Below are 19,824 nucleotides of genomic sequence, written 5' to 3'. Positions count from 1 at the left end.
GGAGACACACACCTCTGTCGACTACACGTAAGCTCCTCTGTCCTGACTCTTTTCACAAACATTGTTTAGTGGTTCGCTGAAAACTGTCCGAGAGTCATTCTGCTCCATTTTATTCCTTATTTGTGTTTGTCCGCGTCGGTTCGGTCGTTTTCAGCAGCACGTGTGTACCTCCCCCTTAGCTAGCTCCTGCTAATGTTCGGTGGGAAACGGTTTTGTCCAATAGCACATGGAGCGCATTGACACTAATTCATAGAGTTAGTTCACTTAGTTAACTAGTTAATTGATGGACAATGAGCGTTCCCTGGGTTTTAGTGACATTTATCGAGCACTTGACAAAGATGGAGGCTGCGCTGTTAACGTCAGGAGCCGTCGTGTCTGGTTAACGCGGTAGAATCTCCGCTCTTAACATGTATATCTTATTTAGTATTAGAAATGAACTTGGTACAGTTCTGTGTGCTTAGTAAATGTATGGACAGCAATTGAGAAGCTAATTTATTCGTTAGTTAATGAAGCTCTTAGTGAAGTTAGAGCCTCATGTGGATATGGACACTTCAGTCCAGCACCAGACATTATAAAATACATTCGGTGGACATTTGACCAATTTAGAAAATCATATATGTTTTTTTGCTATTCAACTTTAACTTTTGTGAGCAATGCTGTTATTGTTTATATTGAGGCTAGAATACTGATAAAATAAATATGTTGCTCTCAATTTTACGAGAACATTTCTCTGTCTTTGACTTTTATTAAGGGCGATATGACCAGTAGTTGGACGATTGGACAAATATATGGTCTCTCTGCAACTGAGTCCATCATCAGTTTTAGTTTTTGGTCTATATATTACTGTGCTATATAATGGTCTGGAGAATGCGTCCTCGAGAATCAATTCTCTCTCCCTCTCTCTCTCTCTCTATGTATCCACAATATCAGCACTGATGACCACATAATGATTTATACTTTTCTTCAATGATTCAAATCTTCATAGCTGCCCACATTCATTCCCTCGCTCAGCCCCACCTGACTCGGCCTGTTATCGCTTCTCTCTCTCTACCTCCTTCCCCCGCTCAATCTCTCTCTCCCACTCAAACACAGTGTCATTGGACACATCTGTATACTCAGACTGGATGGAAACAACATCTTCTTGGTCTTCAAAAACAAATGACAAATGTCTTGATTATTTGCACATAGAGTGGGACAATTCGTGACATAATAATCTTTTGTTTGTTCTTTTCATGTTTGCAAAGACAACAAATTACTTCACCTAGGTTCTTCAACCTGCCGGTTGTGTCCAATTTTAGAACCTAAATATTTGTGACAGTTCTGCCCAAAAGTGTAATGATTTGACATGAAATGACCCCGTTTCCTGCTGTAGCGTGAGAATCACACACTAACCTTTTTCCAATGGGTTGTTTCCTCTAGTTAATCCCTTGTTGGTGGGATCCGAAGTTGAGTGAATGGATCCAAACAAGCCAGACCTTCATGGTATGACAGGTGTTCCTTGGCTGGGGCGTGGAAGAGGACTACAGCCAGAGGAGCTGCTTCTGGGACGTAGCAGAGGGCTGCTGCTCCCAACAGAAGGGCCTGGTGCAGGACGAGCCAGAGGTTTCCCCATTCTTAGCGATGCCCCACAAGGACGAGGCGTAAATGTACCCATTACTGAACCTGTGCTTGGAAGAGCAAGGGGACTGCTGGTGCAGTCTGATGATGGAGGATTTGGACGAGCCAGAGGACTGCTCCTCCCAACAGCTGAACCCAAGGTAGGGCTGGCGAGAGGTGCTATCCTGCCTAGTCTGCAGCCACAGCATGGACCAACACCTCCACCACCACGAGGCCTTATAGAAGAGACCCTGACTTTGCAAGCAAAAGAGGTGGGAACCCGCATAGGTCTGCACTCGTATACCTTTGCTTGTTTTAATTTCCTCAATATTATTATACAACCCATTGTAATTATTTGTCTGCTTACAGGTCGACATGCCCACCCATAGTCAAGGATCAACATTGGTCTCCATGTTTAGAGGAATGGGCATTGAGCCCTCCCTGACTTCATGGGGAAGAGGAACACTACCAGTTGGTTGGTATTTAAAACTTGGATATATATATATATATATATACACACACACTACCGTTCAAAAGTTTGGGGTCACTTAGAAATTTCCTTATTTTTCAAAGAAAAGCACTGTTTTTTTCAATGAAGATAACATTAAATTAATCAGAAATACACTCTATACATTGTTAATGTGGTAAATGACTATTCTAGGTGAAAACGTCTGGTTTTTAATGAAATATTTACATAGGTGTATAGAGGCCCATTTCCAGCAACTATCACTCCAGTGTTCTAATGGTACATTGTGTTTGCTAATCGCCTTAGAAGACTAATGGATGATTAGAAAACCCTTGAAAACCCTTGTGCAATTATGTTAGCACAGCTGAAAACTCTTTTGCTGGTGAGAGAAGCTATAAAACTGGCCTTCCTTTGAGCTAGTTGAGTATCTGGAGCATCACATTTGTGGGTTCGATTATACTCTCAAAATGGCCAGAAGAAGAGAACTTTCATGTGAAACTCGCCAGTCTATTCTTGTTCTTAGAAATGAAGGCTATTCCATGCGAGAAATTGCGAAGAAACTGAAAATTTCCTACAACGGTGTGTACTACTCCCTTCAGAGAACAGCACAAACAGGCTCTAACCAGAGTAGAAAGAGAAGTGGGAGGCCCCGGTGCACAACTCAGCAAGAAGACAAGTATATTAGAGTCTCTAGTTTGAGAAATAGACGCCTCACAGGTCCTCAACTGGCAGCTTCTTTAAATGGTACCCGCAAAACGCCAGTGTCAACGTCTACAGTGAAGAGGCGACTCCGGGATGCTGGCCTTCTAGGCAGAGTGGCAAAGAAAAAGCCATATCTGAGACTGGCCAATAAAAAGAAAAGATTGATGTGGGCAAAAGAACACAGACATTGGACAGAGGAAGATTGGAAAAAAGTGTTATGGACAGATGAATCAAAGTTTGAGGTGTTTGGATCACACAGAAGAACATCTGTGAGACGCAGAACAGGTGAAAAGATGCTGGAAGAGTGCCTGACGCCATCTGTCAAGCATGGTGGAGGTAATGTGATGGTCTGGGGCTGCTTTGGTGCTGGTAAAGTGGGAGATTTGTACAAGGTAAAAGGGATTTTAAATAAGGAAGGCTATCACTCCATTTTGCAACGCCATGCCGTACCCTGTGGACAGCGCTTGATTGGAGCCAATTTCCTCCTACAACAGGACAATGACCCAAAGCACACTTCCAAATTATGCAAGAACTATTTAGGGAAGAAGCAGGCAGCTGGTATGCTGTCTGTAATGGAGTGGCCAGCGCAGTCACCAGATCTCAACCCCATTGAGCTGTTGTGGGAGCAGCTTGACCGTATGGTACGCAAGAAGTGCCCATCAAGCCAATCCAACTTGTGGGAGGTGCTTCAGGAAGCGTGGGGTGAAATTTCTACAGATTACCTCAACAAATTAACAGCTAGAATGCCAAAGGTCTGCAATGCTGTAATTGCTGCAAATGGAGCATTCTTTGACGAAGGCAAAGTTTGAAGAACAAAATTAATATTTCAAATAAAAATCATTATTTCTAACCTTGTCAATGTCTTGACTATATTTTCTATTCATTTTGCAACTCATTTGATAAATAAAAGTGAGTTTTCATGGAAAACACGAAATTGTCTGGGTGACCCCAAACTTTTGAACAGTAGTGTGTGTGTGTATAGTTTATTGATAAATATTGTTAACTACTGTGCAGTGCTTTTCACAGAATTGATTGAGTCTGCCAGTAGCATGGGTCTACCTCAGTTTGCTATTAACAGAGCCTAAGTGATAGGTACACAGACTAGAGAGTGAAGACAAATACTAGCATGTAATAGAACTTGATTAAATGCAATGGTAAACAATTCTATCCCAAGCTTTTTGATCCATATAAACGGTTATAGTATAGCCATTACACCCCTGGTCACTGTATGTGCTGAAGAACGAGAATTGATTTGTTAAATTTCATTGTAGGAAGAGGAGCAACTGGAGATATGGAAGAGTTGAAGCTGCACGATGCTCCAGCTGGTCTCAGTAGCCCAGAGAGTGTTGGCCAACCTGAAGAGGTGATTGGAAGAGGACACAGGTAGGAAATGATTGACTGAATAACAGGATTTTTTCTAGGTCTTTACTCCAAACAACTGATTATGTCATGAAGAAAAGATTTGGGAAAAATATTGAATCCTCTATATTAAAGTCTGTTGTCATCAGGTTGACGGATACAGTGCATAGATTGTAGGTTTGGCAGTGACATGCTTATTTCACTCTGTAGCTTTTGTAGACAAGGTCAGTCGAATTGAAAGAGTGCTGTCGTATGTGGGAAACTTTTTTTTGTGTGAGATCAGCTTCAGACTCCTCAAGGTGACAGATATTTCAGTTATGCATAGTTCCTCCTCATGTTTTGTAGAGAATTTCTTGTATCTTTGAAATATTTACTGTAAAATCAATCAAATCTGATCTGTCTTTGCATAAATGTAGCCTGTACCAATACTTTGAATTCTTGCAATTATTTTCAATATAAATTGTGATGTGTAGCCCTGGCTTCTGTGTTATTTGACCTATTACAGTTTCCTTGGACGAGATTTGCCCCCACACACTATGGTTGGGCTTGGAAGAGCAGCGATGCCCCAGCTTGGAGTAGGAAGAGGACGTCCTTTACTTCCTTCTTTCCCTCCAGGTCGTGTCGAGTCAGTTTCTTTGGCCTCTGAACCACAACCAGCCCTACACTCTCAGCCTTCCCATCCAGGTAGGGAAACTTTGAAAAATTATTCTTCCTATTCTGGGACATTCTTTTTTTAAGATGGGTTAAAGTGGATATTTATGCTTCGTGAATTATAATGGAAAAGTAGTTAAAAATGGCAAGAAAGTTTAATCTGCAGCTTCTTTTCAGCTTTTCCCATGCATGAGCTAATGGTTTAAGTAAAAATGTGAACTCCATCAATAAATTGTCTAATGAAACATAAATCATGTGAAGCAGCCATGCCCCCTGTGCCCACCACCCAAGATGTCCTGGAGCTTTCTTCTTTTGCACCAGCAACAAAAGAGCTGAAAATGGAGGCAGTCCCGTGAGTATACCATCTCTCCTTCTCATTTAGCTCCCAAGGAACCTGAAACGCCAAGCTGAACTCCAGGCAGGTGGTTGAGAGACGGGATGCAAACTTGTCCCCTTTCAGTGAAAATCACTTTAAACTCCTAAACAAGTCATTTATGCAATTAATGATAAGTTTTTTGCATTTGATCAGTTGGCCCCGTTTGAATGTCCATTCTTTTCAGTGAGCCACTAATTAAGGCTGGAACAAAAGGAGCTCCAATAACGATTGGCTCAAACCACATCTCAATTCGCTGCAGGAATGAAGCTGTTTATCAGTACCACGTCACATTCACGTAAGTATCATGTGATTGATTTAGATTTTATTTAAAACAGAATATGGTTGAATGTTGATGATGAATTTAATTTTGAAACAAAATGTGAAACTAAAGCACAACTGTTAACGAACAGGAGACATGCTTAGCTCCACAATTCTCAAATCAGAATCAGTCCATACTTAATGAATGTATTCTTTGAAGTCATGTGCATTTCTGATCATGTATTTTTCAGTCCAAATGTTGAATCAATGTCGATGCGTTTCGGCATGTTGAAAGATCACCGCCCAACCACAGGGGACGTAGTGGCTTTTGATGGCTCCATACTGTACCTGCCTGTAAAGCTGGATAACGTGGGTATCACAGTGATTATTTTTGTGTTTGTTTGACTAATGTGTTAATTGAAGATTTGTAATTTTTAGTTGATTTAAATTGTTAATGTATGCATATGACTGAATTCCTGTTATTGTCTAAACCTACTGAACCTTTTTGAAGTGAGTGACAGATTTTCTCTTCTCTGTGCAATGTGAAATCAATCACAATGCCAGATCTAACACAGATTGTTTGTTTGTTTGTATTTTGGCATACAGGTGGTTGTACTCAAGAGTCTGAGACGGACTGATAACGAGGAAATACAAATAAAAATCCAGATGACGAAGATTCTGCCTCCCAACTCAGATCTATGCATCCCTTTCTACAATGTGGTGCTCAGGAGGTATTTTTAAAAATATATATATATATATATATAAACATAAATTATCACTTTGAAATACATGTTGGTCAGTATGTAATTAAATTTAGGATATTTGTTTTTTATTTAAGTATCATTTTCCTGCATTCAGCTGTGTTCATTGCTGTAAATGTGCGGTTTGTTCTCTGTATGTCTAATCCAATTTAACAGCCATAAAGATTCAGATTTATGCAAATACCTCTGTACAAATTCCATATTTTACTGAGAGAAACTTCTAAAGCAAACAGCCATTAAAAAGGGAGACTTTATTCAAATTGCAATGTTCTACTACTTTTTATCTTATGCACTTTAAACTTTAATAAATGGGAGAAATAAACTATTTATAGCATGTGCAAAGGTTTTGGCTAATGCAGTACTTAAAAAAAGTTTTTCTTAAACGCTTTCCATAACATTTTTGGTGATTGTCGTCAAGGAGCTCAGTTTAAACTGTCATTTCTTTGTGGCATTTTGGTAAGCATGGGTTGAGCTGCGTCTTGAAACCTTGTTATACCTCTTTTCTGATGCGGTGGTCAGAAAAAAAACACGAAAGATTCAGTGTGAATTTAAAATGTCTTTATTTCACAAATTGCATGGCAGTAAAGACAGTGAAATACTGTGCAAAGGCAGAAGGAGTGCAAATGTTTCAGTCCATGTTGGACTCTCATAAGTGCAGAATTAGGTAGGCATATACTGGCTCACCATATATATAGGTTCATTGTACTGGTGCACCTAGTCATTCATCAAGAACTTCGAGGCATTTTGAACAGTAGAATTTTAAGCTTTGAGAACTTTTTATAGCCTCCCCCGCTTAAGTTTCATTTTCATATCCATAGTTATTGAGTGTTACCACATGGTTTGAAGTGTGAGATATGATCAGCTCTGGAACAGTCATAAGCTGACCATTAGAAATTAAAGACTCAACGATGAACGAATAGTAATATCATACAAGTCCTAACAATTCAATTAAGACCCAAATTGTTAATGAACTTCTAAGTGTTTTAAACATATTATAGTTTGGAGCCAAACTTTTTCACATACCACAATAACTTTTTTCTTTCTTGTTTCCAGTTTGTGAAAGTAATAGATTAACATTTCAAGAAAGGTACCTCCAAAAATCAGAAAACCACAGGTGTCCAAACATTTGCATTCAGCTGTGTTCTACTGATCTGTCTCACGCACAACCAGACTGCTGTAGAAAATGTAATACTTTTCTTTGTATAAAAGCCCTTTAATGAAATAATCTTACCATCACAACCTTCTTACTCATGTTACTAGTTGGACGGTTTAATGACGGCACATGACCCTGTTTTGTTCTTGTTTTCTAAGGGTAATGAAAATCGTTGGACTGAAGTTGGTGGGCCGAAATCATTACGATCCAGAGAGCGCAGTCATTCTCGCCAAACATCGGTTAGTAATGAGTTGAAGTTTAACACAATAGGGCAGACACCACTGATATCATGACCTATTCAGTCATTACATCATCTATTTGTCTGTTTATTTAGGCTTCAAGTGTGGCCAGGCTATTCAACATGCATCAAGCAGACAGACGGAGGCCTGTACCTGTGTGTGGATGTGTCTCACAAAGTCTTGCGGAATGACTCTGTGCTGGATGTCATGTGAGTTCACACAGCAAATCTAAAACAGATAAGTTCAGATTTACAAGTCCAGCATTTTGCTGTTAAAATAAGTGCAAGCTTTTATCTAAAAGTTTAATTGAGTAATTTTTCAGATTATAATATTTGTTACACACATTCACTTTTTTTTAAGAATCACAATTTGTCTTTTCATTGCAAGTAATCTGGGAGCTGGGATGAAGTCTACTGATCTAAAAAAAAAATCCTATTGGATACTAAAATAAAATGAGGGTTGCATCTTTGACTGTTTCTATGATATCTTTTATAAGGGTACTCGGACATGCTCATGCATGTTTAAACATTGAAAATACCCTCACCAAGCCACACAGAGCTATATAAATGTCATATACTGTGATGTAGTCATACATATTTAAAAACTAGGTTTGACATTCTTGTCCTCAGAGACAGAACTGTGAAAACCTTGACTACTATAACGCTACCCTCTGTGAGTGTGTGCGGATGAAGGGGTGTGTTAAAGGGCAGCGACTTGACTAATGCAACAGGCTTCTTTTTTTCTATAGATTATTTATAAACAGAAATAATCTTGTCATGGCTATGTCTGTTCTGTTTGAAAAGAAAAGGTCAAAGACAAGGAACTGGGCCTTGTATTAAAACTAGAAAAGGGGAAAACTGACTTGTGGCCCTTGCTTTCTGCCAGGAACATGTTGTACCAACAGAGCAAAGAGAACTTCCAAGACGAATGCACCAAAGAACTGATCGGCAGCATCGTCATCACCCGCTACAACAACCGCACCTACCGCATTGATGGCATTGAGTGGAGCAAGTCGCCTAAAGACACATTCACTTTGATGGATGGCACAAAAACCACGTTTGTGGAATACTACAGGTGAGACTGCTCTTTTCATGAACTTGGAACTGAGCAGGAAGATATTTTAAGTGTTTATGCATTACATTTTTTGCAACGTATGTCAGTGACAGCCTATTTCCGAGCAGCAATGAAATTCTTCCTTATATCTGGCTATTGTGGGGGTTTTTTTGTTGTTTTTTTGCTTTGCATTGACATTCTACATTTTATCAGCAAGAACTATGGGATCACAATCAAAGAGATGGACCAACCCCTACTCATGCATCGACCAAAGGAGCGGTCCAAGCCTGGAGGAAAGGTAAAACCCCTCTTAAGCATCTGTCATTGTAAGAATCAACAGTCAGGTTTAATCATGACTGAACTGAATTTAACTTTACTTAACCTCTTCACAGTGGAGCACTCAGCTGATGTGGCATGAATTGTTGCGTCACTATGCCACCTTGTGGCTACAATGTGTCCTGAATTCTGTTGGATCTTGTCAGGCCTTGTAAATGCACTAAAATATATCAAATAATTGCTCATAACAGCTGTCCCACATTTTTCTATGTGAGTGCGTCTTACATGGGGGAAAAGGGGTTTTCCATGAACAGTAGACACAATTAATACTTACACAAATGAATACTGTAGGTTGTCTATTAGTCCACCAGAAATACAATGACACTAAGAAAAAATTATGTATTTGTTTATTACAGCAAATCATTACTGGAGAGATACTTTTAGTGCCAGAGCTTTCCTTCATGACGGGAATCCCTGACAAAATGAGGAAGGACTTCCGAACTATGAAGGTAAATTTGTTGTTCTTGTTCTGTTCTTCTAATCTTACAACAATACTTCATTTAGAGACTGTAAAACCATAGATGAGTCAAAGCAATTTTGAATGATGTTCAGTGTGGTTGGTCACTGCTGTAGTAGTATCTCATCATAGTTCAATTTCCCTGTCAATGCTGTGTTATGATATTAATGAGACCCTTGTTAGTAATAAAATGCTGGACCACAAATTCAAAGATTCCTTCAACAAATACATTCACTGATGCATGATTAAACAATAGACCTGTTATAAATCCTCCCTCCTCCATTCATGAGAATTTTTATGTTCAGGTTTAATTTAATCTGTTGGAAAGAGGTGTTGATTTATTTAAATTTTCATATTAAAGTAATGTGTGCTGCTATTCAACTGTACTAGGATATACTGAGAGGATATTTCCATCCCATTCATATTAATTAAGGTTGACAAAATATTAGCAGCACCTCTGTATTATCCAGTACACAAATGATGGCCTCAAATATGACTATTTAAATAAATCAACACCTCCAATAAAAACTGATCATTATGATCCTCTTTATTGGAGGATTTATTGCAGGGTATTATACTGCATCAGTCCATGTAGATGTATCTCATAAAATTGCAAATTCAGATTAATTTAATCCCTGTCACAAGAACCTTTTTGCTGAACTGGCAAATTGAAGAACGTGACTTAAAACATAAACTGGATGTGACTTGGATTTCTTTGGGGTAATCCTATGCAGTTCAGCAAATAAATGGCAAATGTTTGGTTTTTTGCATCAGCGTGGAAAATAGTCTAATGTTCATTTAAGCCATTTTCTCAGTAGTGGTTAAAGTAAACATTACATGACCATAACAGCAGTGGCGCATATATAAGTTCTGCTTGTTAATAATCCTAATGTATTATGCTTGGGTGGTGATAAAAGGTAAACGAACCAGTCTAAACAAAGCACCAACATTTATGCATCACGTGACCATACATTGCTGTTGCACTCGGGTGGAAAGTCACTGCTAATGTGCAGAGTTTGGGTCTCTGTCTAAAATCCTCCCACAAGATGATCCTGTGAAGTTGTAGCTGCAGCTTGTAGGGCACAGCCATCTTGCGATGCGCTGTTGTTTTAATGTCAAGCCCCAGTCTTCAGCGACTGTTATTTAATATTTTTCTTTTCTATTGCTCGAACTGCTCATTGAAAAGATTGCTGTTGATACTGCAGATCCTCAGAAATACACTGGCCGTGTTGTATTTCAGTATCCCAAGGCAAACCAGTACACGTTAACTGACACATCCACTTTTTTATGTGAAGGATTTCTAATGGGGAAGGCTTCTTTTATTTTTGAACTGGATGTCCACTTGGGTTAAGGAACAATCAAGTCTCATCAAAATCAAGAAGACTGTACGGTTAAACCCCAGGAGATGAATCCTAATTGGCAGCTAATTGACATTGGTCAGAATGTCCCAGCTCAGGATTGGCTGGTTTACTGCCCCCACTTAAGGAGACGTTGCTGCAGTGTGTGAGATGCATTATAACAGACCCAGCTAATCGATTACTAAATTAGTTGCCAACTATTTTTTATAATCGATGAGTCATTTCTCCAACCACAGCAGCAGTATTCAGACAGCTTCCATCTCTTATCTACAAACTGTAAGACACAATTAATTTAAGTACTTAGTGCCTAAGATTAGAAAATTGAGACAAACAAAATATCATTCTGAAAGACTTGGGTTTGAAAATACTTTTATAAAAACTGGTAATAAAAAAACTTTTGAAAACTTTGACTGCACGCTTACTGAGACTATATTTTTCATTTATTGTAGGACCTGACCATGCACATCAATGTGAGCAGTGAGCAGCACACCCACTCAATAAAACAGCTTCTAAAGAACATCAGCACTAACCCTGAGAGTGTGAAGGAGCTCTGCCGATGGGGACTGGAGATTGACTCCGAAATCTTAGTGGTAAGAATACAGAACACTTAGTAGTTTTGTTGACAGCTAAGACAATGATATAACATGATCAATGCAATATTTGTTCAAGATCCCACCCCCTCCTTTTAGTCTGACAATGCAGTGAATTCTGACTCTTTTATGAATTTGAGCTGTGTTCTACTTTTGAATGTCAGTCTGCATAACATAAAAATGTAAAAGAAGTTTTTAAGTCACATTAACACTTTTTTTATGTTTCATGTTTTCATAACCATTTTTTCATGATAGCTCACTGGAATTTTTGACATGTTGTGTAATGTTTCCTTTGTTACAGTTAAAAGGTAGAATTCTGCCTCTTGAAACCATCTGCCTGCAGTCTTCGTCTTTTACCACGGGTGCTGATGTTTCCTGGTCCAGAGAGATTGTCAGGGATCCCTCAATCACTTCTGTGAGTATATGAGAGAAAACTTTGGCACTGCCTTCCTATTTTGGATTAACATAATTAAACTGTCATGGTAAAAAGAAAAAAACAACAACTGGAGAGTTAAGCAAGTGAGGTAACAACATTCTCCAGCCTGTGCCTCTGCACCGGTGACAGCCAGGGGCCGGAGGCATTATGTTTTCTGTCCGTCCCATTCTTGTGAATGTGAACACAATATCTTTTTACCTTGAGGAAATTTCTTCAAATTTGGTACAAATATTCAGTTGGACTCAAGGATGAACTGTTCAAGGTGACCTCCCAAAAAACCTTTTTCGCCTTGTGAACGTCTTAAAGGGGACATAGCATGCCCATTTTACCACAAGTTGATATGGTTCCTTGGGGTCTTAATGAAATGTCTGTAACATACTTTGGTCAAAATACCACAAGGATCATATAAAACAGCACCCTTTTTACCCTGTATAAAACAGCCCTCCACAGAGTGACCTGTTTTGAGTGCCTGTTCCTTTAAATGCTAATGAGCCAGCTCCCCCCTCCCCCTCTCCCCCCATGATTTTAAACGATATAAATTACATATTTTATATGATATAAATTATCAAATATGCATCCCATACTTTGTATTCCCCTTGTTGTCCTGGAGTTTTAATTTTCCCAATCACATAATTAAATGTCCCCCTCTGCCCATCCACTACAAGCACACAAGCAGACAGACAGAGAGAGAAAGAGAGGGGGGGGGGGGGGCTATGAAGACCATCATTTACCCCCCGAACCCCGACATTCAAGGGGTACAACAACAAGCGGAGAAAGCAGAATCGCGGGCTGACCTTATATATACAGTCTATGGGGCTGACCAGCGGATAAATGCTCGTCCCGTGTGAACAGCCAGGCGGCTGCGTGCTGGAGAACGGCGCTGCGCTGCCTCGCAGCGGCGCTTCCACGTCCGGTGTACCCCGGCGTAACTACTGTAACCCAGCGGAACTACTGTAACCCGGCGGAACTACTGTACCCCGGCATACAGTAGAGCTGAACACTGCGGAAGTCTTCCACACAGCTGGCAGTGTGGAAGACCGCTGCGAGGCAGCGCAGCGCCGTTCTCCAGCGCGCAGCCGCCTGGCTGTTCACACGGGACGAGCATTTCTCCGCGCTGGTCAGCCCCATAGACTGTATATATAAGGTCAGCCCGCGATTCTGCTTTCTCCGCTTGTTGTTGTACCCGTTGAATGTCGGGGTTCGGGGGTTACAGTAGCGCTGAACACTGCGGAAGTCTTCCACACTGCTGTGCGCTGTGTGGCGCTGACACAAATTCCAGCTCACGCACGGGAGAGCGAGCGGTCGCTCCCGAGCAGCTGCTGCAGCCTCCCAGTCCCAACGATCCAGACAAATGCCACATGTGAGTGAATCGCGGGCTGACCAGCGGAGAAATGCTCGTCCCGTGTGAACAGCCCGGCTGCGTGCTTGGGAACGGCGCTGCGCTGCCTCGCAGCCTCGCTGCCTCCGGTGTAAACCCGGAAGTAACGAGTGTGGGGGGACGGGGGGGTGGGCCAAGACCATGTAGGGAGACTTCCAGTTCCTTGTTACGACACAATACCCAGGAAGCGCAATCGAGTCGCTCAAGCATGACGTTTCTGACTTAGAGGAACTATAACAAAACGCGCGAGTGTTTTTTCCCCAGAGTTTTTGGGTTGGTAGACATGCCAGATACCCACATTAACCTGTAGAAGCACTAACAAAGTGGAATTTGCATGCTATGTCCCCTTTAAGGGCGTCTCAAGAATCACTTCAAATTTAACACAAATGTTTAAGATCAAACTTTTTGATCACAGTGGCCTCATAAAACATGATTTGGCCTCTAACATTTCATCTCATGTTTGCCTTTGGGGAATTTCAGTTGTCGCTTGGACTCAAGGATCAGTTGATTAAATTCAAGGGGTCAAAGGTCATGGTGTCTTCATGCGAGTGGATTGCATGTGAACTGCACTGGTTGGGGAAGGCATACAACCATAGGCTTATTGTCGTCTTAATTCCCAAAACTCTGTTTGTAGTGATGGTGGCCACAGTTTTTATCTGCCCTCCTCAGTCTGTCGCAACAGAATCAACATGTCAGCATTGAGATTGGATTTCACATGTTATGCTGCACACGAGTGGAACAACATGCGTTAAAGTGTGAACTTAGATGAGCTAATCAGTCTTTATCCATTAGAAATATTTTAGCTGACTCAGTGCAATGTCAATGTGTTGCTTTGTTTCTTCATCTTACTCCTTAGATCCCCTTGAACATCTGGGCCATCTTCTACCCCCGGCGCTGTGCCGAGCAGGCTGAGGAGCTGGTCTCCACCTTTAAAAAGGTGGCCGGGCCTATTGGGTTGCGACTGGAACGACCCATTCGTGTGGAGCTGAAGGATGATCGCACTGAGAGTTACGTCAAGAGCATCCATTGTCAGCTCACCAGTGAAGTATGACATAAAAATGTACAATTTTAAAGAGGCAAATGTTGAGATTTAAATGCAACTTGGAGAAGTCATAATAGAGCTAAACCTAATTTACAGCAAACAAGTGGCACATGTTTAAAGTGTTTGCATTTCTGACATTTGATGTCTTAAAACAGGATCAACATAACACTATAGACATACAGAGGAATATTGGCTAAATGGTAGTTTAGAATACTTTACAGTGGCTGCAGTAATTATAGATTGATAAGTGATTAGATATTTATACCTAGATATAATGCCCTCCTCCCTTCATCCACAAACAAACCCTTGTGACTAAATAGCAGTTACTTGAATCTAAAACGTAAGCTCTTTCTCTATTTTTAACTACATAACTGTTGTTGCTGCAGAAACAAGAACACAAAATGACTGACAGTCGTTTCTGTCTTGTTGCCAGGGGCAACCATAGCAGCTGTGAACTGTAAAGCGCTTAATAGTTTTGCATGTTTTTAGCCTATTTAGTCCAAACTGCACTGATGTGTCTAATTATTTTATGAAACATTGTTTTCTCCAGGCAGATGGAAAACCATTTAAAATCCAAAACGTGACTTAATGTTTTGGCATTTTGTCCATCTTTGAATGCTGTGGTTTTTCAGCACGTAAGAGGGAAATGTATATATCTGCTCAAGTTTGTTTAGTTTTTTTGACCATGTAAAAATTGATTGTGTGGAACCATTGAAGCAAGCCTTCAGTCTAGTTATGTCTAGGTCTTTATTTCTCATCTGTTTTGCAGCCCAACATGCAGCTAGTAGTGTGTATCATGGTCGGCAACAGAGACGATCTGTACAGTGCCATAAAGAAGCTCTGCTGCATTAAAAGTCCCATCCCATCCCAGGTTTGTAGTCTTTATGCATGGTTGTATTAGTGTTAGAGGAAAACGGTGTATGGTTTGGAAGTGATGGCAAAATTTCTTTTTTGAAAATATTTTGTGTCATATTAAAGCACGTTCTTTTTTATCACTTGTCATTGTCAGGCCATCAACATTCGGACAATTTCCCAGCAACAGAAGCTGAAGAGCATTGCCCAAAAGATACTCCTGCAGATGAACAGCAAGTTAGGAGGAGAGCTGTGGACCGTCAACATTCCTCTGGTGAGTATCATGCAGGGACTTAAGAGCTCTGTGGCTCAAACAGATATCTGTCTATTAGTCTGAATTCTGGCCTCTGGAATCTAAGTGTTATCATTTAGTAATAGTAGCCTGCAACAGTGAGTACATAATCAACTCCCGCTGACCTGACCACCCACCAACTTTTTTTATCAGAAGATTTTTGATCTTTAATGCCTGATCAAGTCTTAAGATGCTCAGGAAGATCAGAGTTTATCTATTGGGACTGAACAATGAGGAAAATATCATGGTGGGTACTCTGGAAATGATGCACCATATTTGAAGGCGAAATTGTTTAGATTCATGTAGGGCTGGGCGATAAAACAATATTGATAATTATCAAAATATAACTTTTCCTCAATAGAAATTTAAGACGTATCGATATAACGTTGATAGAACTCATCCCTTCCATGTTTTTACAGACAACACAAACAGCCAATGGTAATGAGAATAGGGCCGCGCCGGACCAATCATTTGGCTGGAATAGAGTTACACCCACATTAAGTTTGGTTGACGCACACAACAGAGAGCGGAGGAGCAGCAACACACGTGTTAATGTTTGGGCTCCTGCATTTCAGGTTATCTGATTTATATCGCAATATATATCGACTGATATGAAAAATGTTCCATATCGCCCAGCCCTAGATTCATGTGGAAATAAGAGATTGTAACATTGCAGTGGATGGAGATATAATGAACCTCTGTCTTGAGTAGAAAAACCTGATGGTTGTTGGAGTTGATGTCCACCATGACACCAGCAAAAAACATCAGTCCATCATGGGCTTTGTTGCAAGTGTGAACAGGTAAAACCTTTTTCTTTTGTTTTGTTTAGATTGAATGTTTCCTCTGCAGTGGTGTGTCTCATGGAACTCGAAGTGCAACCTGTAAAACATCTAACAGGATTGCACCATGCAGAAAATGAGTTTCTAATTAAATAAATGGAACCACCAGATTTGTGAAGACACAGCATATTTATTAGTGGTATAAATGTTTGTGTTTTACAGAATGACCACGTGTTTTACCTCTTTCTTGCACTGCTTTTAAAAGAGCTGTGTTGCTATCTCAACACCAAATGCATTTGATGTTTTCCTCTCCAGCTCACTGACCCGCTGGTACTCAAGAGTCACTTTCCAGGCACCCACTGAGGAACTGATAAAGGGCTTCAGAGTTTGCTTACTGGCTGCATTGCAGAAGTACTACGAGGTAGATTCTACTAACACTCAAAGTTTTTCAATTCAACCACTGGGATCATCTCTTCCTTGTATTCTCTGTTCCTCTGATCTGATTCAGAGTCTTGATAAAAGTATTGTTGCAATCTTTGTTTAGAGATATCAGGATAAAGTAAAATTGTTATGATAGGTGTAAATGCAAATGTTTAGACTGAATGAAAATTGCACAACTTTAGTTTAATTACCAACATCTATATAACTCCTGTGTATGTTTGTCTGTACAGGTGAACCACAACTTGCCAGAGAAGATTGTTGTGTACCGGGATGGTGTGTCAGATGGCCAGCTGAAGACCGTGGAGCAGTACGAGATCCCACAGCTGATCAAATGCTTTGAGAACTTCCCCAGCTATGAGCCCAAGCTAGTCTTCATTGTGGTGCAAAAGCGCATCAGCACCACCCTGTACTCCTGCACTTCAAACAATTTTGGCACTCCTCCACCTGGGACTATTCTTGATCACACCCTCACTCACTCAGACTGGTCAGTCCATGTCAACAAGTTGTCTGTAGATCCTTGTTTCAGCTCTTAGTTTTATCCCAATTGGAAGCTTTATCAGATGCACAGATGCTACATTGAAGTACATAGGATTTTTTTAAATCATGAAACAATCTAAGCAGCAGTCATTGTTCACTTTGTTTCAAAGGTTGTGGGGTAAAACGTTTTTTCCAAGGCACAGTTTCAAATATGGTCCTGTGTATGTTTTTTATATCCCTCTGTGGAAAAACTCCACTGTGCAAAAAGCAATCTATTCTGTACTCTTAGAACAGTCATAACTTAATGCAGTAGTTTCAGTCTGTATCCAGCTTTAGGCCATAGATGGCCGACAATGCGGAGTGAGATGGTTTGTGTGGGGGCTGAATATACTACACAAATAAATTCACACTAGCATATCTTGAAAATATTGTAATTGATGCTCGAAGAAGACGGGCGAGCCTGACATCACAGGGTAGCAGAAGAGGGGCACTGGTTTTTATCTGTTTTTTTACCTGTGTACATCAAAAAGCTTCAGCCCCAACTCCTGGCAACAGTAGTACATATGTGCACTTTGATAAGGCAACCATCAAAGACTCGGTGTATCTGATGTTGGCTACATAACATTTCTAACCATGAAATTATTTTTATTTATTCAGGGTGGACTTCTATCTGATGGCACATCACATTCGCCAGGGCTGTGGACTTCCAACACACTACATCTCTTTGTACAACACAGCGAACCTCTCACCAGACCAATTGCAAAGGTAGTGATAAAATGTTCTTTTCCACTAAGTATCATCCTACCTTGTGCTCTTATAGATTCATAACATTTAGTCAATTCCGTATATAAGTGGATAAGTAAATAATTTGTTCACCAGCTTTTATATATTTCGAATATAAAGAACAAAAGTTTGGTAAATCCAGATCCCTGAAGAAATGCATTGGCTGTGGCAACAATCACAGATAATATTAATGCACATATCAAGTGTTTTTCAAGGTTTTCCTCAAGATCCACCTTCTCATCAAGAACTTGCAAGTCCTGTCACATGGTTTCTACTGCTACTTGCCATTTCAAACATGTAATGCTGAAGCTTTATATCTTACAGGTGAAGAAAGCAATACAATTGTTGGATATGTAACAAGATTATTTTTCATTTATCTAACTCGGTCCATCCACATTGTACTGTTGGATTTATAGATTGTTGCTATAAATTGAAGAAACTGCTGAAGTTCTTCATACATCTTTTCTTATTAACATCGTCAATTTATCAGACACACAAACACACTGTCATCGGACACGTGTAAACTCAGACTAAGTAAAAACAACTTCTTGAACACAAATATGTTAATTTGCACACAGAGCGGTGAAGTGAGATCAAATCATACATGCATTGAACTCTTGGGCGTTGGTGCATGAATAGCCATGAAAGTTTGTGTACTTATTGTTTTCTACATATTGGGAACAAAGTGCATTAGTATTTCTTTTCTTTGTATTGTGCGAGACAAACTCATCCGAAACCTAACAGGCGAGACGGTTTGGATTCTAATGAGCTTGTTTCTGTTGTGTTTGTGACATGACTCACCAGAGGGGAAAAACAGACAAACTCCTCTACTGACAATGAGAAGGGAGTCAATTGCCTTTTTTCTGGCAGGTTTATCCATGTTTATAAAAACTGGTGTATACTTTCCAATCTTGGTGTAAAAAGAGGTCATATAAACAGCAGCCTAGTATAGGCTGAAAGAAAACTGCATTCCAAATGAGGAACAGAAGACCCTCACTAACAGAGACTGGAGGAAAAAAAGTGATCAAATCTTGGGGAAACGTCTGTTGTGTTGTTTTGTTAAATGTTGCTGTTATTGTATGTATTGTTTTGATATATTTTTATGTCAAGGGAAATGTGTAATGTCATTGTTTTATCAGTTCCAAAACAAATGTGCTGTTTTGTTTTGTCCAAACACCAGGCTGACTTTCAAGATGTGCCATTTGTACTGGAACTGGCCGGGCACCATTCGTGTTCCAGCCCCATGCAAGTACGCCCACAAACTGGCTTTCCTATCTGGCCAGTTCCTGCACTCTGAGCCAGCCATCCAGCTATCAGACAAGCTCTTCTTCCTTTGAGCTGTACCAGTCACTACCACAAACATGCTCAAGTTACAGCCAAACCAGCTATGAAGAGAGACAGTACGGAAAGAAGAGAATGACAACTCATTTGTATTCATGAGGGATTCATTATAGACACGTGGCACTTAAACCTTTAAAATTTGGATACTAGATAGTTCACAGGCTTTATCAGACGTCTCCCATGTTAGCAGGAAAAATGTTTAAAGCCAGTCAATGTAGAAGAGTGTAGAATTATTCTGTTTTTTTATACAGATTAAATCAAAGGTTTGGGACAGTTTAATATTTTTATTTGTATTTTAAGCATTATAATGTCATGGCTGCATGTAGAGTTACGTGGGATTATACTGTAGTTTGTTTTTGATGCCCATTTCACTCACTGGTTGGAGAGTTTAGTGGAGATAGTTTATTTACATTTTAAGCATTATATTACTGTGACTGCACATTTACTGCAAGTGTTTAGTTTGTTCTTGTTATTAAAGTCACTTATTGTGGAGTTGAGTGACTTTTCACCAGAAACAGATGTGGTTCTGACACATTTATTCTCAGTGCAACTTCAGACACATTTTCCACAAAATACGAAGAGCTCTCTTGGTGCTACTCTGTTACAATAAACTTCTTTCCTTTTTACACCTCTGCTCCCACCTGCACA

At 40.1% G+C, this 19,824-nt stretch overlaps 1 protein-coding gene across 1 annotated transcript; it reads left to right on the top strand.

The window, feature by feature from the left end:
• The first annotated feature begins 1,839 nt into the window (after positions 1 to 1,839).
• On the top strand, positions 1,840 to 19,810 carry piwil2 (piwi-like RNA-mediated gene silencing 2). Its single transcript, XM_034596554.1, has 23 exons — positions 1,840 to 1,868; positions 1,966 to 2,075; positions 4,036 to 4,147; positions 4,629 to 4,807; positions 5,039 to 5,126; positions 5,335 to 5,445; positions 5,660 to 5,777; positions 6,015 to 6,139; positions 7,481 to 7,561; positions 7,657 to 7,770; positions 8,447 to 8,635; positions 8,828 to 8,912; positions 9,307 to 9,399; positions 11,215 to 11,355; positions 11,657 to 11,770; positions 14,026 to 14,214; positions 14,981 to 15,082; positions 15,221 to 15,337; positions 16,067 to 16,155; positions 16,450 to 16,555; positions 16,806 to 17,059; positions 17,710 to 17,817; positions 19,016 to 19,810. Exons 3-23 carry the CDS (start codon positions 4,056 to 4,058, stop codon positions 19,170 to 19,172), a joined length of 2,652 nt encoding a protein of 883 aa, XP_034452445.1. The 5' UTR covers positions 1,840 to 1,868; positions 1,966 to 2,075; positions 4,036 to 4,055; the 3' UTR covers positions 19,173 to 19,810.
• Positions 19,811 to 19,824: the final 14 nt, after the last annotated feature.

The sequence above is a fragment of the Hippoglossus hippoglossus genome, chromosome 9, assembly GCF_009819705.1.
Source record: "Hippoglossus hippoglossus isolate fHipHip1 chromosome 9, fHipHip1.pri, whole genome shotgun sequence".
Taxonomy (NCBI): domain Eukaryota; kingdom Metazoa; phylum Chordata; class Actinopteri; order Pleuronectiformes; family Pleuronectidae; genus Hippoglossus; species Hippoglossus hippoglossus.
The sequence above is the reverse complement of the archived record's forward strand: the minus strand, read 5'-3'. Positions and strand labels throughout refer to the sequence as shown.

Excerpts from the sequence above, each read along its gene's own strand:
- piwil2 (XM_034596554.1), top strand. The coding sequence starts at position 4,056 with ATGGAAGAGTTGAAGCTGCACGATGCTCCAGCTGGTCTCAGTAGCCCA. Across the intron at positions 5,778-6,014 it reads TGCCTGTAAAGCTGGATAAC|GTGGTTGTACTCAAGAGTCT; the intron begins GTGGGTATCACA and ends TTTGGCATACAG. Across the intron at positions 7,562-7,656 it reads GTCATTCTCGCCAAACATCG|GCTTCAAGTGTGGCCAGGCT; the intron begins GTTAGTAATGAG and ends CTGTTTATTTAG.